The sequence below is a fragment of the Silurus aristotelis genome (assembly GCF_946808225.1).
Source record: "Silurus aristotelis genome assembly, chromosome: 17".
Taxonomy (NCBI): Eukaryota; Metazoa; Chordata; class Actinopteri; order Siluriformes; family Siluridae; genus Silurus; species Silurus aristotelis.
In genome coordinates, this window is record NC_139590.1 from 15,902,096 (window position 1) to 15,927,326 (window position 25,231).

The 25,231-nt window shown below is 39.8% G+C and overlaps 2 protein-coding genes across 14 annotated transcripts in view; both read left to right on the forward strand.

Annotated features, from left to right (window-relative positions):
* The window catches only part of LOC310739668 (protein HID1-like), a 484,702-nt gene that overhangs the window by 450,392 nt on the left and 9,079 nt on the right, over positions 1–25,231 (forward strand). The gene's annotated exons all lie outside the window — the stretch shown is intronic.
* The window catches only part of cep112 (centrosomal protein 112), a 138,605-nt gene that overhangs the window by 102,053 nt on the left and 11,321 nt on the right, over positions 1–25,231 (forward strand). For all 12 annotated transcript variants that reach the window (XM_083565802.1, XM_083565807.1, XM_083565798.1 and 9 more), the window contains 3 exons: positions 5,262–5,324; positions 11,123–11,272; positions 24,932–25,021. In XM_083565802.1, coding sequence (XP_083421928.1) covers positions 5,262–5,324; positions 11,123–11,272; positions 24,932–25,021 — 303 coding nt within the window. The remainder of the gene's footprint in view (positions 1–5,261; positions 5,325–11,122; positions 11,273–24,931; positions 25,022–25,231) is intronic.

Consider the following 25,231-nt stretch of genomic DNA (forward strand, 5'->3'; position numbering starts at 1 on the left):
GGTTTAAAAAGTTAGAAACATTAATGTATATAATGTACTTTAATCATGCCACCAGAGGGTAATGATCCCCTGACTAAAAAATTCTTCAGGCAGAGTAGCATTGTTGCCCTTCATCTCTTATTGATTGTCTAATCTTAGCCTTGTTGTGCTGAACCCTTGCTGCAGCCCTGTAGGTCATCAAACAGGAAGCCTCTTCAGATCATCCTTGCTCCTTATGGCCATAAAAGCAAATGCTTTGGCCTAAAGCTTTAAGCAGATGTCTTCTAAGAATCAGCATCTAAGGTTTTGGTGAAAATCTAACCCAAGCTCTATACATTTGGGGTTTAGATATTTAAGTGTTGGAAATAAGTACATTAAGTGGAAAGTGCGCCAGATCCAGGTTTGTTAAAACAAATGTTAATTTGGCACTGAGCTCTATTCATCTTACTCATAACTCCATTCATGCACAGCTTTTAACTGTCATGTCGAAAACATGACACACGTCAAAATGTGTGTATGCATCTCGATGCTGCACTGTATGTAGGTTGCTCCAAAAATACTTTTCCTTTAAACGTGTTATGCCGAAGTGGTTTCTTTGTGTCCTGGTTTAAACATACGCTAGCCTTTCCGTCTCCTAATTTGAAGCAGTCATGTGACGATTGGATTGGCAAATGGTCGTATTGGGAGAAAATTAATTAAAGCTGTGTTAGACTGAGATTCTGATAGAGTCAAGAAAAGGGGCCTCACTTATAAAGATTGTTTGACAAAGACAAGCTGTGCTTATTAATTAACATAGTGTGTTGGATGTAGTGGGATGGTTGATGATGCTTTGTCTTTATGCGTTAATTTTTTTTTTGTCAATTTTATGATAAAAATCTATTAGAACTGCTGGAACATGAGGAATTGAGGAGAATTCCTCCTGAAATGGGACTAAAAAAATATCAAGTATACATGTGTGAGTAGTGTTGAGAGAGCACTGAATGAGGACAATTACCCAAGCCTTCCCAAAAGGGTATGGGGTGACGGAGTAATCCTAGAAAAAGATGTTTAACAAGCGAACGGGTGAATGTTTTGCCCATATAGTGTAATGTATTCAGTCTGATTATATTCAGCCTCTAAGTACAGAAAGAGCCATAGTAAAGTATGATTAATAAGGAATATGTCAGAGCTGACAAAAGTACACACATCCTTCACTCAAGTAGAAGTACAGATACTAATGTTTTAAAAGACTCTGGTATAAGTTGAAGTACTGACTACACTTTTTCACTCAAGTTAAAGTAAAGAAGTTTGGGCTCCGACATGTACTTAAGTAAAAAGTAGCCATTACTTCTACCTGTTTTAGTGTCATGCTGGTAACTGGACCTCACATCATAATAATATATTGATATAAAATAATTTCAAATTCAGTTATCTAATGAATGTATCCAGGCTGAACATCCACCATAGAACACAAGTGGAGAAAAGCTGATGATGAAGATCAGGTTATCAGGAATGTGTCTGTTCTCAGTCATGTTTTACATCGCTGACTCCCTCTGTCTCATCCACATAAACCCCATACTTTCTTTTGCCTTCTGCCTTCTCATTGTTAGCTTTATGAACTAGTCTACGTCTGTAGTGTATGAGAGCCATCTCTGGAATTAACAATATAAACAATTAAATATGTCCTCTGCTTGCTAAACCATGTCCCCGCTAATTCCATCAACACAACCAGTCTACGTGTTGCAATCGCCGGTTTATCAGAGAGGCTGTACAAATATTTGTAAGTTCATCGAGAGCGGCTTCTTCAATGCGCTGGTTTATTGGCTTATCCGGAAAGCACATGGAGGGGGGAGACAAGTCCACACCTTTTTAAGTAAACCAACTTCCTTTTGCTTGGACTTGTTTTCTTTCTTTCTGTTTCTTTTAACATCCTGTATTATTTTAGCTTTTTTCTTTTTTTTTTCTCCCCCAAGTCAGAACATGCTGTTTTTTGCCCACCACAAGAACGTTGAAGAATAAACTGAAAAAAGAAAAAGAAATCATGCGGAGGCAGTTTGAGAAATCTGGATGCAGAAATGAAAAATGATGAGGCTCATTCTCTAAGAGAAACATATCTCATTCTCTAATATATGCGTTAAAATGTATACTTATGCATATACATATTAAGGCCTACACATACAGTCATACACGCTTTTCTACACATATATGCATGCACAGGAAACCATGTCAGCGGAATCTTGCATGAGTCCTGCATCTACACAGTGGACGACTGAGGTCCAGCACAGGCCTGTTAATTGAGCTTCCCTAACCAGTGTCCCACTTTTACATTATATGCACTACCTGCATTGTTCTGCAGACTTTAAAACCGCTCCCCCAGCAGTATTAAGTGATTGCTGCTTCTGATAGCACTTTAGAGGCACCTTTAGTACGGCACAGAATTCAACCACACAAACATACACACATTGTATTAAGGATACATTGCCTAATTTAAATGAGTTCTATTATGGTTGGTTTGCTTATTTATAAATTTTTTTTCCTTTGTTGGCTTGATTACTACAGTCACTGAGAATTTGCCATATGCCATATCGTTCGTCTTAAACAAGTTGTAAAATTCAGACAAGACTTTTAGTTTGGCTTTGAATGATCAATGTTGACATCTGAAATCCACCATTTTTGGCTCTTTTGCAATGAGCAGTGAGAATAAATGAGCATGGATTGGGAAAGGGTGCTAAATATTCCCATTTGCCCATTTATCCAGATGAACCTGCGAATTTGCAAGTTTTTCAGGCCCAATCGAAATCAAGTGGGACCGTGGTCTCTTTGGATCGGTAATAAAAATGGAGTAAGTTGCATTCGAACTGCACTTCTGCGTCGCTGGGAGAGAAAAAATAACATCTGGGAAAAAAATTCGCCATCTCGTCCACCAACATTCTTTTTATTGTCTCTCCTCCTGCCGCCATTTTCTCGTGCGCAATGTTGTCAGCTCATCTAGTGATGATGTGTTGAGAAAAAAAGCTTCACCAGGAAGTGCAATTAAACTTCTGTAGGTAATTTAGGGTTACTAAGTAAAGTCCTGTGTGTATCCCAAAGTTTGTTCTGCCTTGTATTTCTGTTCAACAGCCATAATCATAAATCCACAGCCTCTCAACCTACTGCCGTCCATAATTCCTGTCGCTAAGTCAGAAAGCACAAGCCTGATAATGGACAGGTTTTAGACCGTATGGCCAAATTATATAGTAAAAACTGCGCATTAGAACAAATAGCACACACTTTATGTTCATTTCCTGTGCTGCAGTATGAAGGAACTTCCTCAAAGACACTATTCAGTGTAGATTTAGGAGATGTGTACCTTCAACTCAATAGACAATGGGTTTGCTTTTGATTTGAGTTCCTCTTAAAGTTTCTTTCTCATGTGATTTGAGATTAAAAAAGAAAATAATTTCGTTGCCACCGTTACCTTTGACTTGATCATTAGGTAAATCTTTCAATCTACTTTTTTAGGGTAAAGTTGCTTTGAGTCTGTGTTTATTGCCAAATAAGTTTAAAAAAAAAATTGTTAAATTGCCACATCAGCGACAGCAGATATGAATTCATGGTCTAGCAAAAAACATAAACTTGAAGCAAACTCCAGTTTGAGAGTCTTATTTACACTTTGTCTGATACCAACCAGTGATTACAGCAGAAGTTTCACTGACAAAAATCTATTATAACTGGGTGTTCACTTACAACACTACAGTATCACTGCAGTAATATGTTTTGTAAGTGATTGTAATGATATTTGATAAAAATAAAAAAATTTCACAAAGGGCTCCTGCAAACATACATTTGGCACACATTTACCTTGCAGCATGGTTAATGAAACAGCAGGCTGGACTGCAGTCTCTATAGCAACGCAAGGAGCTGACAGGCTTCCAAGAAAGTCCAGTGAGTTCCTTTTTTCTTTTTCATTGTCTCCCTTTATGCTTTGTGTTCGCTCTCATCAGGTAGAAAAGCCACATGGGACAGATGGGTAATGACGAAAAAAAAAGGAGGAGGATGAAGGAGAAAAGAGAAGGAGCGAGTAGGCGAGAGCAGGGTTTAGCTCCTCTGGCTGGTGTTGTGTGTGTTTGTGTAAGTGCTGGTTCTGGTGTTGATGCCTGCTGCAGGCTCTGTCTGTCTTGTCAGTGGTTCAGCAGCTCTCCGGAAAGCAGCTCTGACAGCAGGGCATCACCGCTGACACTCAACGGCACACACCCTCCTGGGCCTGTAAATACATGACATGTCTCTCTCTCTCTCTCTCTCTCTCTCTCTCTCTCTCTCTCTCTCTCTCTCTCTCTCTCTCTCTCTCTCTCTCTCTCTCACTCACTCACTCTCTTTTACACACACAATATGAGGAAGGTGTTGATACTTCTCCTCAGGCAAAGTGAAAAAATGAATCTAAAAACTTCGAAATGTGTGTCAAGTTCTCTTTAAAGTTAGTGTGATAATGCAGGTGGGGGGTGGGAAAGGGAGACGTGTGCAGCAGTGGATATGAAGCTATAAAACTGAACATGGCAAATGCTAATAATCAGACCAATTTTTTCTGTAGAGTTTTCCCAGCTGATCATCTTCTTCACTGCGGTGCGTGAAATCCAATATTTTCGATCATTTATCATGATCATGATTTATCATCACCAATTTTCTAATCATTCAACCATAATAGATGAATAGCAAAATACAATGGAAATTACATTTATTTGATGTCATTTGAATAGTGCCTTTAGGTCACCCTTTCATTTTTAACTGTTAAATTTAAGCATTGAACTCTATATACAGATATGTGGAGTGGTTACTGTTGCTGCCTCATAGCTCCAGAGTTACTTTCTGTAATCCTGAGCTCACACTATTTTCTGTCTGGAGTTTCACGTGGTTCCCTTGTGGCCCTGTGAGTTTCCTCCAAGTCTTCAGTTTCCCTCCAACCTCCCAAACATGCCAAAAGGTAGAAAGGTGATGCAAAATCATCTCTAGAAGTGAGTGTGGGTTTGAGTAGCATCTGTAATGGTCTGTCATTGTTTGCGTAATAATCTTTATGAAGAGCTTCTAAGGCTTTTCGTGTTGTTCTCGCAGCTAATTGAGTAGATTTGATTTTCTGTGTTGGGCGAGGAAAAGTTAACTGAGGATCAAAGAGAAGAAGATACCAGCATACCCGCCGGCCGCAGAGGTCACATCAATGTGTCTGTTCATTCACTTCCTCCCAGCTGATCTGGTTTCATGCCCCTCTCTCGCTCTTTCTCTCTCCCTGTCTACCCCACCACCCACCCTCTTCTCCACCTCTGTCATTTTAGGCAAACGGCCGGTTGAAGCAGCTTGAGAAGGAATACACCCAGAAGCTTGCCAAGTCTGCACAGGTAAAACATCCCCTTACTTGCCTAAGGACTGTTTTTCAGGTGATCAACAAATAATCTGGAGGGAGGTTTTCTCTCTTGTTGCTCGTGGCTAAAATATATACAATAGATCTAAATGCATAATAGTACTGTAATGTGTATTAAGATGTTACTCTATTTCACTTCGTCTATCCATCCAATCACAGAGATGAAAGTGTCCTTCATGATATACACGTGTCCTACATAAAGACAATTCCGTGTGTCCTACATGCGCAGCTCATTTTAATGCAAAACTGGGAGCGCTTGTCTTTATACTGAAGAAAGAAGGGAAAAAAACACACAACCAGTTTTCCTATGGGATATAATAGAAACATGAGGTTGGATAAGATATACAATATTAAATTGATAGGAACATAAGTATTCAGACACCACAGATTACACAAATTGCTGCTTTGTGGAGAAGCCGTTGTTGGCAATTACGGCTTCAAGACATCTTATGGAAAGATATCATTCAGGCTTTTGGTTCTGTTTTTTGGCCCACTCTGCAAATTGTCCTCACTTCCCCAAAGTATTGAGGTTTCCCCTGATGGACTTCCATAAACACTATGAAATTAAACTCCACACAATGCTTCGAGATATTTTGTAAGTATGTTTAGGGTAGTCCAAAATCTTTTTTTATCTGTATAGCAAAAATGCTCTCTGCACAAAAGCCTTGTGTAAAAATGTCGATAATTGCAGCGCAGTTCATTGTTTGTTGTTCCCTGCATAACCGCTGCTTTCAGGCTGGCCTGCAACCTTTTCTCCAAGTGACATCTGGCTTACATTTCTTGTCATTAGCCTGAGAATGGATTGTGAAATATTGCATTGCACCTGTCCAGGCATGACTAGATGTGGTCCTGTGAACTTTCGATCTGCATATTATTAAACCGATTGCACTGACCCGACGTTTAAGGTTTTTGCTGTGCCTTCATAACACTTTACTTTTGAGCGTAGTTTGATTGAGTTACATTTAGGAAGCGCCTTCACCATGATTGGGACTTGTTGCATGTAAGCTTCCCAGCCAGTGACTATTTGCTTTATAATAGCACCTGGTGTAATTCACCAGAGAACTGGCTAGATATGAAAGAAGAACATTTATTTCCCTTCATATGCAAGCATGCACATTGTGTGAAAAAGGAAAAGGAAAAGAAAAAGGATTATGAATTCAGCTAGAATGGACCTTTAATTATAAATTGTCCCACCTCCCAATAGTCTAATCTAATCTTATTAAGGCTTATGATGTAATACTAGTACCCAGTATAGAATGTGTGAGTAAATGCTCCAAATAAAAATGTTTATACTCCATCACTAGAACATTGATCATGATTTTGCTTTCCTTTTGCTTTCCCTGTTTTTGGAAGCTCCACCCCCACCAGCCATGTGGTTAACATTAGATTTAATCTGTTCAGACTAAACGCAGTTAAAGAACCTTATCCTGGGTTCCTCACCCTGCTCATGAATCATGCTGAGGGTTCTGCGCTAAATCTCAGATCGTTCTGCATTTATTCTTCGCCCTCTCCATTCTACTCATCCCTTTCTCAGTGTCTAAGCTTGCACGGGTTAACACACACTGGCTGAACTCCTGCGAATTGTTTATGTTTCAAAGACGAGGGGGAAAAAGGTAATTTCTTCCCATTGCAAAGGCTGCAAACTCCAATGGCATTTTCATCTGACATAATTGCCCCCTCATTACCTAACTCTCAACCCTTTCTTGTTGTATTTTTGTCCCCTCCTTCTCCTCTTTCACTGCATTTGAGATCCCCCACCACCCCACCCCAAAACACACTGGGTTCAAAGTAAGGTTGACGAGCAGATGTGTGAAATCGGCGGCCTATTAAGTTACACAGCGGACGATGACAAAAAAAAATGTGCAAGTGTGTACGAGTCGAGGTTTGCGGACACTTGCCTATCTTTTGTTTAACACTATGTTTCTGTAGAGAGAACCACAAGTCATTATACCCCCCCTACACACACACACACACACATACACACACACACACACACACACACACACACACACTTTTTTGTCCCCAAACACTCGAAATTCTCATTAACTGAACAAACATGTCTCTCCCCACTGCTGCACCTTTGTGGGAAAGCAGGCTTTGGCTAAAGTCTGATTAAATGCACCTCCTGCACACTAAACATTAGATAGGATTTAGCATACCTGCTATTATTATCTGGTGTTAACACACCCTGGTCGGGTTCACCGCGAATCTCACTTGCACTTTTGGAAGGGAAGCCTTGATGCACTCTGCTCTCTTTTGAGATTATTTGCATGGCCTTTGAACCATTAACCAACGTTCCACTAGTAACATTTGCCCCCTTATCGGGAATTAGCTTTCCTATTTGCCCAGGGCAATACAGTTGCATGTGTAATGACCAAATTAAACATGCACCAGGCTATACATTAGTGTAAAGGGCAGCACAGGCTTGCGTTACAAGCGCTTAACTTACCCTGAGCTTTTTTAATCAGTGTCTAGTTTTCAAATCCGGCTTCTTTATGCAAAAGAAGATTTTTCAACCCACATTTGACCCTTTTGCAGCATTTTGGCTAATGATTAGCATTCAGATTAAGCTAAATGAGGAGGAAAAGATGCTGTCCAAGCAAAAGTGCATATATGGGCCACTGGCTCTGTGTCCGTTCTTATTCTAGCAGTTTTATATCGCATGTCAGATATGAAGGGTACATCATAGACATTTACATTTTAACATTATTCAGGTGCATATATGCAGTTGTTAGACTGCAACTGAGAGCAACTGAAGGTCTAATTTCAAACTGTTGATTAGTTTTACTAGTGTATAACCCACCTACCAACGTAAATCCTGGTAAGCCTGCATTAAACAGCACAATCTAATCCATCAAGCTGTAAAGAGACAACCAAACACATTGGGCTTCAGCGGGAAGTGTTCTTACTCCCAGCCTAAACAGTGGCTGTGAAATTACAGAAGGCGAGCCGAGGCAATTACACTCGCAAAGGCCTAAATATCAGAGGAAAGATACAGAAATAACAAGAAAGCAGGAAGGAGTGTGTGTGTGTGTGTGTGTGTGTGTGTGTGTGTGTGTGTGTGTGTGTGTGTGTGTGTGTGTGTGTGTGTGTGTGTGTGTGTGTGCGCGCCTCTAGGCTGAAGACTAGATGCAGGAATCTATATGGCAAAATAATAATTACCAAGGGAACTGATGGACCGTTTGTTGCTTTCATGTGGTCCACCCACTGACAAAATAAGCCTAATCTCTCACTCTGCGGCTGCTCTAAAGTGTTCATTCCATACTCCCATACAATGAGTGGATTTCAAGCGAATCGTTCCTGATGAAAGTTTGCACATGATAAACAATTATCTGTCTAGCCCAAAGCAACCGCCTCTGGCTCACAATCGCCTTCCCTCCACCTCCAGTCTAAATACGATGTTCATTTAGACAGGAGCAGTACAGATGAACAGTTATTCTCCCTTAGACATCCACCCATGCCAAAAAGCTTAAGAGCTTGAGGAGCACTTTCTAGTCTTTTTCAGCCTCTCTTTAAAAAAAAAAAAAACACCTGCCTTGATTGACATGTAATGATTGTTGGGGTTTTTTTTGTAAGTCATGTTTTTTGTGTGTTGGATTTTTGTAAGTATTTTTTCTGAGAAAGTGATATACAGGTAGCCCCCGACTTAGGGAATAGATAGAGACCGAAAAAGTGTTGATTATTTGTAGGTCGAGAAGAGTGAGACTTTCGTGTCTCGCTCCCACGATGCATACCTGCCAGGCATTCTTCTTCTTTTTTTCCCTCTGTTTGTGGCGTTGTCAAATCTGAATATATTATATATAATATATTCAGAATGTAATATATAGTTTATTTTGTTTTCCTTTTTTTTTTACCTGCATTTTTTTTTGGGTTCGTATATCAAAAATTTGTAGGATTTGTAAATTTGGATCACAACACAGCAACTAGAAGAGGGACAGTGTTAATAAAAATTGTTTCTCCAACCAGCTGACAAGAAATATTAAACGTTAGTTTAAAATATACAGGTGCATCTCGATAAATTAGAATATCATTAAAAAGTTTATTAATTTTAGTAATTCAATACAGAAAAGTGAAACTCGTATATTATATAGACTTATCACACACAGACTGATATTTTTCAAGTGTTTATTTCTTTTCATTTTAATGATTATGGCTTACATCTAATGGAAACCCAAATTTCAGTGTATCAGAAAATTCAAATATTGTGAAAAAGTTCAATATTGGAGACTCGTGGTGTTACACTCTAATCAGCTCATTAAATCCAAACATCTGCAAAGGTTTCCTGAGCCTTTAAATGGTGTCTTAGTCTGGTTCAGGCTGCACAATCATGGTGGAAGACTGCTGACTTGACAGTTGTCCAGAAGACAATCATTGACACCCTGCACATTGAGGGTAAGACACAAAAGGTCACGGCTAAAGAAGCTGCTGTTCACAGAGTGCTGTATTCAAGCACATTCATGGAAATTTGAATGGAAGGAAAAATGTGGTAGAAAAAGGTGTAATAAAGCCGATTCAAGAATTTGGGGAAGATTCACAAAGAGTGGACTGCAGCTGGAGTCGGTGCAGAGCCGCCACACACCACTGTCGCAATCCTTGTGTCAAGCCACTCCTGAACCTGAGACATCAGACTGTTGCTCAGTGGGCCAAAATCCTTTTTTCAGATGAAAGAGTCTGGAAGAAGAGAGGAGAGGCACAGAATCCAAGTTGCTTGAAGTCCAGTGTAAAGTTTGCACAGTCAGTGGTGGTTTGGGGAGTCGTGTCATCTGCTGGTGTTGGTCCACTGTGTTTTATCAAGTCCAAGGTCAGCACATCCGTCTACCAGGAAGTTTTAGAGCACTTCATGCTTCCCTCTGCTGACCAGCTTTATGGAGATGCCGAATTCATTTTCCAGCAGGATTTGGCACCTGCCCACACTGACAAAAGTGGGTTAAATGACCATGGTGTTGGTGTGCTTGACTGTCCAGCAAACACACCAGACCTGAACCCCATAAATAATCTATGGGATATTGTCAAGAGGAAAATGAGAAACAAGAGACCACAAAATGCAGATAAGCTGAAGTCCACTGTCAAAGAAACCTGGGCTTCCATACCACCTCAGCAGTGCCACAGACTGATCACCTCAATGCCACGCCGAATTGAGGCAGTAATTAAAACAAAAGGAGACCCTACAGCGGATCCTCCGCACGTTTGATTTGGCACATGTTTTACGCTGGATGCCCTTCCTAACGCAACCCTCCCCAATTTATCCGGGCTTGGGACCGGCACTAAGAGTGGCTGGGGATGGTTCCCTGACCGGGAATCGAACCCGGGTCGCAGCGGTGGGAGCGCTGCATCTTAACCACTAGACCACCAGGGGACCTTTACCAAGTATTGAGTATATATACAGTAAATAAACATACTTTCCAGAAGACCAACAATTCACTAAAAAGGTTTTTGGTTGGTCTTAAGAAGTATTCAATTTTTTTTAGATGAATTGAATGAATGAATGAATTAGTGGGTTCTTGTTAAATGTGAGCCAAAATCATCACAATTAAAAGAAATAAACACTTGAAATATATCAGTCTGTGAGTGATGAATCTATATAATGAGTTTCACTTTTTGTATTGAATTACTAAAATCAATCAACCTTTCAGTGATATTCTAATTTGTTGAGATCCACTTGTATGCTGTATAAATTTCAGTTTTCCAGTCATTCCAATTAATCACTGAACCGTGCAGGACCAGAGATTATTGATGTGCTTGTAATGCTGTGTGTCCTTGCTCATGTGTTTCTAGACAATGGCAGAGCTACAAACAACATTGTTTTCCGTTAAAGAAGAGAGCAAACAAACCCAGCAGGCTCTGGAACGCCAGCTACAGGAAGCGCATACACACTGGGATGAGGAGAGAAGACAGCTCAGCCGAGATGCTGACCGTGTCAGCAAAGTAAGGATACACACACACACACACACACACAGACATCAAACCATAGCTAAACTTCATGTGAGATCCTTCTTTTGACTCATTCTACATAATATATGTCACTTCACCTCTGCACACATGCCTGAGTCTGGTCAGTAACAGTACTGGGACTGCTTTAGGTGGATGCAACAAATTGTTTGTCTTGAGAGTGTATCATGACAGCACAAATGTATATAAAAAATAAATCTAAAAGAATGTGTAATATATTATAATATTATATACATTTATTTATATATATATATATATATATATATATATATATATATATATATATATATATATATATATATATATATATAATGTAATGTAAGATGTAATAAATAAATCTTCTACTTTATTTACAAATCACAGCATGCCTGGTTAATAGTCAGCATGATTTGATCGAATAGATAATAAAAGTTTAGATTAACTTTTCTTGGAAAGTTCACAGAGTGATTATTGCAGCTTTCCTAGAGAATTGCAATTTGTGATTCATGTTCTAAACGTGACATGTTTTTAGAACTCGGGATGGTCGTAACCCAGTTAAACCTCATATCTTGCCACCAGCAACCATAAAATAACAAAAGATCATTATTTATTAGTGTCCGTGATGATGGACGTGTTCATTTTGAGCTTTGTTTCCAGTGCAGTAAATAGACAAGACAGCACAGGTAACAACCTTCAATAGAGTAAAAAACAGTAATGGCATTAGAATAAACTAAAAAACGTGTCCCACTGTCTACATTCCTATCGTTTTTCAGGGTAGACTTGCCTGGGATGTATTTAAAAGTATTTGGCTGTTTGTACTTGAGTTTTAAAATATTTAATAATTTTTTCCAACAGTATTCCTTCCACTTTAATGAACCAATTGATTTCCATTGAAATTTCCATATAGTTGGAGAAAACAGTGTTTTCAATGGCCTTGTAGTTATTTCAGACCTAACTAGAACTAACAGCCTTAGAGTGCAACTGTGACCGCCTCAGCTCTCTCTCAACTTAAAATATTGGCTTAATTACCCCAGAATGCATTTAAGGGCTTGTATTGAGTGCACCAACCACTCAAAGGCCTCATTATTGCAGGCCATGAGTTAACTGCTCAGTTAATGGAGCTTAAATTAATAGCTGACTTGTTGATTCAATTCCACACCGATACACACCGAGGGAGAGGAAGAGACGGGGGAGTTTGAGTAAGAATAGAAGCGAGATCAGAAAACGTATAAGACAATCATAAACCGTCAGCAAAACCGTTGCAGGCTGATATTATTTCCAGACTGCTCACTTCAAAGGAAGATTATGAAAGCCAAAGGGCTGAAACAAAAAAAACAAAAATGAAAGGGGTGGGGAAAAAAAACAAAAAAACAAGAACATCAAAGTCTAGTGCGTTTGAGTGCAATAATCCTTAAATGTTTGTTGTGAGAAAAGCAACTCCTATCAGATGTCCCTTTCTCTAAATCTCCAGAGTGGCGGCTGTAGCTCCTCTTCTTACTTTAATCGTTTGCATTTCTCTGAAAGCTGCTTAAGACACACAAGGAAAAGGCACCATTGTGGTTGCTACACTTCACACTCCACCGGCTTTACCACGTGTTATTTGCATCGGTGTGATTTCTCTCGCACATGGTTACAAATAAAGCTCGGAGCTGCCACGTAAGCACCCGACTTTTCCAACCATACGTAGTTCTTCTTCTAACTCTTGCGACAATTTTGAAGGCACACTATTGAAAAAGATGTCTTTGGTGTGGTAGCATAAAATATTTCCTTCACTTGATCTAGGAGACCTAAACCTTTTCCAGCATGACACTGCCCCTGTGAACAAAGCCAGCACCATGAAGATATTATTTACATGGGTTGGGGAAGATCTTGATGGCCTGCTATAGAGCTCTGACCTCAACCCCAAATGAACACTCTTTGGGATGAATTGGAACATTGACTGCACCCCAGACCTCCTCACTCTACATCAGCACCTGACTTTACTAACACCCTTTCAGCTAAATCAGCACACATCACCTTAAACACACTCCAACATCTAATGGAACATCTTTTCTATTATAAGAGCAAATGGGAATTAGGTGGGGGAACGTGGAATAAGATGGTCAAAAAGGCACACTCCTTTATATAAGGTGAAAGAAAATATCTGTGGCAGGATTCACCTCTGCTAACTCTGATATAATAAGTTATTCTTAGCTTTTCCCCAAAACACCCATTCGGGGGAATGGTGGCTGGACTCATTTGCTTATGAGCAGAACCTTAAGAATCTTAAATTTTTCCACACTGGAACAAAAAAAGCTGTGTCTAATCATTGCAGCTTCATACATGTCAACAATGTTTACTTAAACTTGAAAGAAGGTATGTCTGAGTTTTACTCAGAGTTTTACTGTCTTGCTGGTTTAAAGAACCCAATCCCACCCCAGAAAAAAACCACAAACACACTGTAGTCCAATTACTGTTGACATTCTATCATCTTGCCTGGTGCACCCCTGGGCTACACCTCTAACATTACTTTATTATGAGCCTGAGCAGGTGGCTAAAAGAATGGAGCCTAGGAAGTGAGTTACCCCAAACATTGGTTTTAAAGAGTCTGGGTTGGTTTGTGCTTTCGCTGGATTAACAGGGATTGAATCCTTTGAACATAAACCAGTAGCATCTGATCATATGATCATGATCTAGTTACATATAATTCCTCACTTAAAAGACTGTGGATAAGCAACTAACATGAGTGAATTGCGAATATTACCAGTTTATGGCTATTAATTCACAGTGACCCTTTTTTGCAGGCCATTAAAGTTGTAACTAATCGTGTGCATTTTCACAGTTGTTTTCAACTGTACCCACCTGCAATATTTTCTTTATCGATTATATTTCCAAATCCTTAAATCCTGACTGTGAGATGAATAAACAAGATAATGAAGATGAATGAATGGGGATGATTTATTTGTTGGATATGTAACACAAGCACCCTGCTAAAATGCTTTTCTCCTTTAAGCTTCACATCTGACTGCCTAAGTTCGTGTCAAGAAATGAGACTTTAAATGAAAAATGTACATTCGTATATAAATATGCTGCTGGATAAGCTGCAACTGAAGCTGATCACAAGAGTTTTTTCACTTGCCCTTGCATCAGAATACTTGCCGGATCCACAGCTGCACCAAAGTCCACCAACTGAAGTCTTAGGCATAGAGAAAAAACTGCTAATGCTCAAATACTTTCACCACATCTAAGACAATTAGACAGAGCACTTTTCTTGTTGAAATACAGTAATCCCCCGTTTATCACGCTTGTTACGTTCCAAAACCGCTAGTGATTAACGGAAAAAACGCGATAAACAGGCGCCACCCCGGAAATCAGCTAAATAAATTGGTTATGTGGCAAACGCGATTCCACGATAAACCGGGTGCACGAGATTCAATCTACGGTAAAGCAGGGGATTACTGTTCAAGTAATTAAAAAAAAACAAAAAAAAAAACAGTTCAAGCATTCAGCTTGCATATATGACTATCCCTAAGAGGGATGGTTTCCAACACACTGGTAAATAAAAACGCTTGTACCAGTTATTTACGGCAATAACGTACAGATTGAGGAGTACTCAAAACGAATTCCTGGCAAGTCAGATCTATCTATAGCATAAATACAGAGGAACGAAACTTGAATAAATATAATAAAATATTCACAGAGTCAATATTTTAGCATGGAGCCAAGCCCAAGGCTGTAGTGAAATGTTAAACTGTCCAAATATTTTGTTTGAATTCGTCATTTGTTACAGCCACAGTTCATGACTATAACAAAAAGCAAGGGGAATGACAAGTGGCGGTGACTAAACAAACAACGTAAGTGCGTGACCGGAGAACAAAAGAGACAGCGTGTAAAGCAGGTACTCCTCAGTAGTGAGTATATGTAAATTTAGCTGGTGTCTCATTTCCCACCCATTGCTCACTTGTATTCACCAGAAACAACAGCGCAAACATAAATGACCTAATGTTTTCATTTTCACCGTGGGGGAAAAAGGTGTGGGCCGATCGGCTGCAATCGGCTTAAAGCAAAAACAACATTTCATGCGTTGTCTAGGCAGGAAACCTCAAAAGGTTTATGCAAATATGCCGCCAGTTGCCATGCAGGATTTTTTTGGCTTCATTGACTGGGAAAGCAAGAAGCCTGGCCTGCACCTCCACCTGTTAAGCCTTTCAATTTGTAACATTGCACAACTGAAGATGTGTCAGTGTTCTCACAATGCGAGCTCTCATGATGAAGTGTGTAAAAGCTTTATATCTACCCTGTCTGTTTTTCTTGTACAGCAGCTCTTTCCGGTCTTTTAACAGATTAGCAATCATTTCGAACTTGCTGAATCGATTTTTTTTTCCAGTAACTGTCTCACACATAAGGCAACACTCTTTTGATACCAAAATACCAGAAATTATATTTTTCTTTCTTTTTAACAGCTTGATTGCCATTAGCAGGTGGTGCCTTCTCAAAGTCGGGGGCAATGACTAGATTAACGAGAGCTAGCAATCAATCATTGCAGTTGCAGGACCCACCTAAGCCACACACAAGGCATCTAGCTGACCCTTCCAGTTGTCCTGCTGTGAAGCACTACTTCAAGCGCTGTTTGTTTGACTTGAGAACAAGTTGTTAATAAGCTGCTGCTCGACTGCTGACATTGATCCGTTCCTGACACTTGTTCCATTAAATTCTGCCCTCTGTCAGCACTTTCTACCTAGTCTTGGGAGTTTCTTAAAGAGACACCTGCAAAGACCAAACACAAAGCTATACATTATCTTTTCACAGCGGTGGACGGAGTACACAAACCATGTACTTGAGTAAAAAGTCACTCTGTAAAATATGACTCCAGTAAAAGTGCTTTCTTTAAACTTCCACTTGAGTAAAAGTATTTACCTTCAAATGCACTTAAGTATCCAAAGTACGATTATGGCTATTATGGCTTTTTACATTTGCTTCATTAACGTCCACCACTGTCCTTTCATTCTCAATACACACCTATAGCCAACATGATCAAAATGATTCCCCTTCATTCCCTCCTGGATAGATATAGTTATTTTTCTGGCTAGGCCTGCATGTTTGAGTCAGGCAATCTGGCTACAACAGCAGCTGTAAGGCACACTTATTTAGACTTAACATTAACACACTGAACAGCAGCAAGGGTCTATAAGGGTATATTATAAGGGCCCATCCTGAGGCATCCCGAGGTTGCACTAGCTCAAGTTGTGTGCCACCTCATGAAGATTACGGACCCTCAAAGAGTTAAGCAGCGCCATTTGGATCCCACTTCATGTAGAGTTTGGACAATGGACTTCTTTGGAAATTTTTAAGCTCTGGCATGGAAGAGTTGGTGTTGGATCTATGATGATATCAGATGTTGAGCTATTTTAAGAGTTGCTCAGTAGCTCCATCATCAACTGACTGTTGAAAGGACATTACTCATAATCACATGCTCCGGTGCTCATGGTAGGTCTCATTCTTTGGTGTTTTGTGTTTTTTTTTATTTTTTATTTGTAATCACACTCTTGATTTCACTCAAATGAGGATGGCTTCTCCTTTTTGGTCTGGTTCCTCTCAGATTTCTTCCTCATACCATCTAAGGGAGTTTTTCCTTGCCACAGTCGCCCCACAGTTTCCTTGCTCCTCAGGGACTAATACACGTAATTCCCTCATATAATTTTTTTTTTGTTCTGTAATTAATACGTTCTGTAAAGCTGCTTTGAGAAAATGTCTACTCTGAAAAGTGCTATAGAAATGAACTTGAATTGTTCACATTTCCAGGTTCACCCCATTGATATTTCGATATTATATGTAAAAAAATAAAAATAAAAAAATAAAAAAAAAGATTTTCATTAGATTAAAACCTATAACATAGTAAATCCCCAATTCTCCCTTTCAACCCACCTGTTTATTGCACTTATAAATTACAGATGATCGAAGAAAAGAAGTAGCTTGGAAAGTCCGATTTTAGATGCGAGTCATGGAAGATATGATTAAAGTAGAAATTGATGGTCTTTTTCAAGATAAATCAGATGTTTTGATACCCTTTTCATACATGCGCTGGATTTCAGTGGTATATAATTAGGAATGGGTGCAAACAAACTAGTGATTTGAATTCGAAAAGCAATTAGCATGAATGCATGGTAAGTTGAATCAATGTTTTTTTTTATTTATTTAATAAGAGCATCTATACTCGGAGGGACCAAAAAAGGTACTTAAAACACAAACCATTTTTCAGGATAACTCTTCAACACTGAATGGATGCTAAGTGATGTTGGATTTCTAAATAGGATGTTTATAGGATGTGAGATTATAAGCTACCGCTGTTGGGCCCTTAAACAAGACTCTTAACCCTCAGTTGCTTAGTTGTATAAAAATTTGACAATTCTGATAAGTTTGCTAAATGCCATGAATGTAAGTGATTTAATTAATGACTGTATGGTACATAATAATGTGTAGAGAATTGGAAATGGCTTTATGATTAGACAAATTAATCTAAAATACAGCGCAAGCTACAACAGGGGTGCCCAATTCGCCCGGTAGATCATAAAGGAAGCATGGGTAGATCGTGTGCCATTTAAAAAAATTCAATAATGTAAACGTTAGTCTATTATCTACCCTCCCTATGGCATTTGCTGCTTGTCTGATGTTCTAACACATGGGTCAGCACACATGTGCGGTCTATATATATATATTATATATTAGGGTGTGCGCACACCTGACCTACAATGGTCAAATAAAAATTTAAATTGACGTATATTAATATATACTTAAAATAAATAAGAATTAATGCTTTCTATGTTACACAGTTGGTAGGGGGGATAATGTGGTCATAAAAGAACTACTGATTGACAACATTAGAACAATGAATCTGTAGTAGGGGTATGCCTAATATCATTGTAGAAATTATTGTCACAGTCCAAGTCTTATCGTGTGGTGTATTAACAATCATTATACATCACATCCTGGTAATTTACTGAAGATTTATTTATTTTTTTCTCTCAGAAAAATGCTACAATTGTAAATTACACTGTAATTAATTACATTGTCCCCGGTTTTCTGTCACTCAAACTTCTAATATTTAACTGCCATGGGATCATTCACATTTCCCTGCATGTGAAAACACAAACACATTTTGACTCCATCCTCTGTCCCTACAGTACACTCACCACCATGTGTATGGTACATCATAATTTTTTAAGCTTTACTTTCTTATACACACACACACACACCTCTCTTTATCTCACATGCTGATATTCTTCTCCTCGATGCACTATAAACTATGACTCACTAGGAGTCTTAGTAATCTGACGGGTCCCACATGTCTGCTCAGGCAGATGGTAGCTGATGGGGTTCAGGTCATATTCAGCTTCCTCTAGGCAGTAGTAGAGAGGATCTGTGGGAAAGACGGACTCTGGTTCAAGCATGCCTGAGCTGAAAATGCGTTCTGACATGCACTGCGGTTCTGACTCACAGATTTGAGAAAAGAAAAGGCTGCCTGCCCCCCAACTCCAGCCTTCACAAGAGAGCAGAGACAGCGATGTAGTGTAATTGGTACTGTGGATGATGTACTGTGGTAAATGCAACATTGCTAGGCAAGTGGAGTAGCGCGCTGGCAAGCAACACACATACACAAACACAAAGTTCTGTTAGGAACCTGCTTGTACAAAAATTTCACTATAAGTGCTGTTATGATTGCATTTTTGCTATTATATATATATATATATACACACTTTGAGCTCACGACAGTTAAATGGAGTCTTTTCAGTGTCTCAGTTTATTTGTCCAATCAGTGAAATGATTCATTCTGATTCAAATGTATCCTGATTATGCCGCCACCTGAAGGGGACAACAAACAGCTTGAGCAGTGTAAAAACAGTGTTTTTAAATGTATACTTTTTTTGTATAGCGCTTTTAACAATAGACTTGTCTCGAAGCACCCTCACAGAGATAAATATTTACTGACAACTTTTAATAGCTGAAATATGTCCCTATAAGTTTATCTCTAATGAATGAACCAGTGGTGATGACGGTAAGTGAAAACTCCCTGAAATGGTGTGTGGAAGAAACCTTGAGCAGAACCAGACTCAAAAAAGAACCCATCCTCATCTGGGTGACACCGAATAGCCTTACATTATAGTTCCATCCATGGGCTATCATCTGCTCACCGATGGAGACTCGAGTGTACAACTGTCCATGGCAATTGCAGGCTTAAGCCATTGTAGCGAACCGTTTACAATAATTACAGTCCAAATCTTCTTTATGTCTTTCGTGCGGCACCATCCTCAGCTGCATCAATGGATACTTGTGATATTATATAATACACATGTATGTTCATTGTTAGGATCATTCCTGACTTTTTACATCCAACCAAACTCATGATGTGATAGCACATGAAAATCTCCAGTTCAGACTTCATTAGCCTGAAGGACTCCTTGAGCTCGCTGACTCATACATGGTTTAAAGGAAAAAGGTCAAGAGCTTCAGTTAATGTTCACATCAAACATAGCCATGTCTGCTAGTATGCTGGTGTATGAGTTCAGTGTGCTTAGCAAAGGGTGCTTAGTATTTTTTAACCCACTTTTGCCTCCTGATTCTAGGTAAGGGGAAAGAAATGGGACTGGATGTTGATCTGCAAAAGTACAGTATCAAGAGACTTGTATCAAAAGATACAATACAATATCCTGTATTGTAGCACCCCTACTAACTTATTCATTGTTTGTCAAAGAATGACTCACTGATGCAGTCAAGGCCTCTTATTCAGATACACGCGAATAAGAGCGATGTTATCCACAACTGTGCGAGTCTGCAGTGTGTGCTATGAGGTGTGTGGGAAAGAGATAATTGTTGAGTGATGAGTGTTCAAGGCGATTCCCAGCAAAGAAAACGTGTCTGATGTCTGAATGTCCAACTTCACAGGAAGCAGCACGAGATAACATTCCAGCATCCTGCTTTAGAAAAGCTTCGAAACTTGTCACCGTCTTCCTCTGTTTTTCTAGGACAATAGCACACTGTGCCGCCTGCTTCATTTGTTTCAACCATCACTTAGCACTTGTACCAACCACCACACCTTCCAGTTTTTCCCCTTTTCTTATTAATTCAATGTTTTTCCCTCTACTTTTAACTGAGCTGTATGTTACATGCTGGCTCGTTTGTAGCATAGTCATGCCAGAAATGAGTTTCCTCCGGCTTTTTTTTTTTTATAATTTTTTTGTTCTTTTCCTTTTTGCTGCAGAGCTTTATAGCATCAGGTCTACTTTAATTATATCACGCTGTACACAGACACCCCCCATCACACACACACACACACACACCCCGCCACAAACTGTCTTTTGTGTTTTGAGTCTGTTCAAGGATTTCTAAAGGACGTGCTGGCATGCACAGGCCTTGGCGGGAGAACCCAGGGAGAAGAGAGTGGGGAGGGGGGTTATTGAACTGTTATTGTTTGAAAGGCAAGGCATGTAAGCGGCCTTCACAGCACTGGAGCCACCACAGAGAACAAAACAAAGAGAGGAGCAAGAAGGGAAGGAAGAAAGAAAGCTTTAAAGACACACAAACCCAATCCCTTCTTTATATCCAGCTGTGCTAGGGGAGAAACCAAGCAGACCTTTAAATCTCTTCCAGCACCCTCCACCTCTTTTGCTGTTCCTTTCTCTTTCTTTTGCGCTCTTGGACTCCTCTTATCCACCGTCCTTTGTCATTTAGCGAATACTAACGTCAGACGCTGCAGCTGTCTCGAGCGACATACAGCTGTTGTTGCTTTAGCCGCATGGAATAGCAGTGAGCCGGCTTGGCGTTTTGACCTTTGATTGACAGCTGCTTTTTAATCAAGTGCCTTTATTTATTTATTTTTATTCATTGGCACTGCACTACAACAGATGAAGTAGAGAAGGAACTCGCTCACACAGGGGATATGAGCACTATTATGTCTGTTAAACGTTCATCTGAAGTGATCAACCCATCTGGATTATGGAAGTTAGGCAACAGTAGGCCCACCCCTGGATTTTGAGTTTTCGTGTGTGTGTGTGTGGCTTTTTGAGGTTTTTAAAGTAGCCTTACTTATTGTCATTAAAGGCTCATGTCATCATTAAAGGATCTAATGGACATTTTTTTGAGAAGCCATGCTACAAATAGAAATTCTATTTGTAAAATCTGAAAAAAAAATGTGAAATCTAGTGAACAAAATGGGAACTAAAAGGGGCCTGAGAGTATTTCCTCTCACTCTTTCTCCCCCCCCCCCCCCCCCCCGTCACCCCTTTTACCCATGGGAAACATACTTGCCTTATCTTTACAAAAGGACCACCCAGGAAAGGCTACTTGGATCTCACCTTTTTTGTGTGTTAGTGTATGTAAGCATTTCGTGTGTGTGTGTGTGTGTGTGTGTGTGTGTGTGTGTGTGTGTGTGTGTGTGTGTGTGTGTTGGGGGATGGGGGTGTCTGAAGCCTTTTAAATCTCATCCCTTACATCTTAGCATTCCTGCAGGTCTGTACAGGTGTACTATATTTATATTGTGTGCATATGTGTTACATTAATCTTCAGAGAGCACACAGTTGTTAAATAAGCCAACTTTTTGAGAACAGGTGAGAATAAAGCACATAGCTCTCTCCCATGCTCTCTTTTTTCTCTATACACCCCAACCCTTAACCCCCCCCTCCAGGAAAAATTAACCTTCATCATTTATTTTTCGTTGAGATTGATCCAACAATAGCAGGCTGACGATATGCGTATCGTCTTGGCCATCTGGACCCAGTTTGGAGACGTTTTCCATGGCAAATTCTCCCTTCGCGCCGAGAGGAACAACAGCTATATGGCTGCAGCACCTTTCTCCCAGCCCATCAGGAAAGTTTGGGTTATACAGAAAGAGAAAACCATTTAGCTGGTGGATCTGAGACCACCAGGCAGATACGTGTTTGTATTAGAGGTTAACAATATGGAGGACTAGTCAGTGCAGGCCAGAGCCCAACAAGCAAACACAGCTAATCCTCTTTTAAAGCAGCTGTCAATCTTCATGTTTCTCGACGTTGTATGAAGAACCTCCTGCTGCTCTGAATGGTAGCCACAAGCATCCAAAGGACCTACACGTACTGGCTTCCAGTAGCTGCACGTATCAGATTCAAAACACTGATGCTTGCCTACAAGACCAAAAATTGACCAGCACCGTCTTACCTCATCACATCTCGCACTGCACCACGCTGTCTGAGATCCTCCAGCACTGCTCAACTGGTACCACCTTCTCTCAGAATGAGAGGTAAGTATACTTCAAGGCTCTTCTCTGTTTTGCCACCGAGGTGGTGGAATAAACTTCCCCTAGATGTCCCTGACTATCTTCAAGCGTCGATTGAAGACCTACCTCTTCCTGAAACACTTAAATTAGCACTGTCCAAGTTTGCTTTGTAGAATTCAAGAGTTATATTTATATAAAGTTTGTAATCTTGCGTACCATTGTAGATTTATTCAATGCTAGAGACTTAAAGCCCTTTTGTTCATCGCTCTGGATAAGGAAGTCAAATGCCACAAAAGTAAATGTACTGTACCTCGATGTTTTAATGTGAATCATTCAAACGTCGTGTTCCTGCAGGCTGAGAATGGTGTTCCTATTTAAGATAAGGAAAGAGCCATTCTTCCATTGTCTCTCAAGCTTGAACTGGCTTACTTGATCAGTCCAGTGAAAACCACATGAAAGGATTCCTACTGATGACTGCCAGCAGGTTTCCAGGAAGCGGTGCGACACCAACACTTCTGGAACTTGCCATCACTGAGCCATGCTACTTTGCTCATACTGTAATAAAACAGACACTTTCTCAGAGAGGGGGTTTCAAATAGCGATTTATGTTGATATGTCCAGGTTAGACTTGTGTGTTTGCTGTTTACTATGTGTGCACCTTTACAAGTGCGTTCATTCCGCACATTGACTGCAGTAATGCAGTACCTGTGTAAATATTCATGTCAGTAACTAACTGCAATTGTGCTTCAAATAGCACATTTCTGGATTTCTAGTTTCACATTTCTAGTTTTGAGGCATTAGCATTAAGGGATTTCCCTGTTAGGGTTAGTATTTGAATTTCAGAAACCTCTCACATGGCTTTTAAACTTGAACAAATTGATTCGAAAGAATATTCTGGTTTAGATTAGAAAACACTTGGTCACATTTTTCGATTTGAGACATGGCACAGTGATCCCATTTTAGCAGTATGTTTCAAAGAAAGTTCCAGTAAATTATGGTTTGTGGAAACCTTTTTTAAATAGAGCTGGTTATGACACAGTAGTAGTAGCCTGTTGAAGAGAAATAAAAACGTGCACCTGGAGAGAATATAATAGTATAAAAGTTTAGGTTTTTCCTTAAGGGGTATGAGTAAGGACAATGAAATGCTAACAGTCTAAAAGTTGCAGTGCTGTAAAGCAGGGGTCCCAAACCACTAAGTTGCAACCTGGCTGTGATTAATTACTACCAGGTCGCAAGAGCATTCTAGGGAAAATGTTTATAGGTATGATACTGTCACTGCCACTATCCAAATTTACGAGTCTAGATATATATATATGTGTGTGTGTGTGTGTGTGTGTGTGTGTGTGTGTGTGCACTGTGCTCATTGGCACCTTAAATGCTGCAGAATCTTGTACCCTTCCCCAGATCTGTACCTTGATACCATCCTGTCTTGGAAGTCTACAGACAGTTCTTTGGACTTCATGGCTTGGTTTGTGCTCTGACAGGCACTGTTAACTGTGGGACCTCATATAGACAGGTGTGTGTCTTTCCAAATGTCCAATCAACTGAATTTACCACAGGTGGACTCACATCAAGTTGTAGAAACATCTCAAGGATGATTAGTGGAAACAGGATGCACCTGAGCTCAATTTTGAGTGTCATGGCAAAGGCTGTGAATACTCATGTACAGGTGATTACAGGGGGGATTTTTTTGGGTTTTTTTGGCATTTTCTATTTATTATATTTTTATTATTATTACATTTGCAAAGATTTCACTTCTTTCCTGTCATTATGGGATATTGTTCGTAGAATTTGGAGGAAAATTGAATCCATTTTGAAATAAGGCTATAACAAAATGTGGAACAAGTGGAGCGCTGTAAATACTTTCCGGATGCACTGTATACAAAAAATATATATATATATATATATATATATATATAATAACACACACATTGCATATAAACCAACCTTATTCCAAGTGCCTGCTCTCTCGCACAGTGGATAATTTGCATGCTAGTGACTGATCAACCCGTCGACCCGTGTGTTGGAGCCTCTGCTTTTGTGAGGCGTAATCCAAACCGAAGTGTACAGATGTGTGCTGGAAACATCTGGTTCATTGTGCCAAGCAGGAACCATGCTCTGTCTTTCTGTTGCTATTGATTGTAGGCGTTGAGCTGGAGAGGAATCCTTGATCTGTTCTGCGGCCTCACAGTAGAAAATGAGTCATATTTCTTAAAATGCATTTCAGATTTCTTTATTTTTTGGGTGAGAAGAAAGGCAGATGTGTGCATTTCTTTAGAGAACCTCCCACTGCTGTATTTTATTATCGACCAGATTGAAACTTTATTGACAAAGGTGATGCTGACAATGATTGATGTTTCTGAATTCAGTCACATCTATCCTTTTGTCTCTTTTTTGTTCTCCTTTCCCACTTCCTCCATCCTTTTTCACAGGCTCTCCAGGAGCGGGTGGAGAGCTTGCAGAGGCAGCTGCGTACTACAGAGAAGAAAATGATGAGCCGGGAGCTGGAGACCCAAGAACAGGTGCGTTGTTGTTGTTGTTTTTTTTGTTTTTGTTTTTTTTCCTTTCCTCTCCTTCTTAAACCACAGGGACTCCCAATGCTCAGGACATCTGAACCCACCCCCCCCACTCACTCCTACAGGGCTAGATGAGGTCTTGCTCAAAGTCACTGATATGCACCCACGAACATTCCTCACATTACTGAAGCACCAGCTCTAAGAGACGGCACTCCA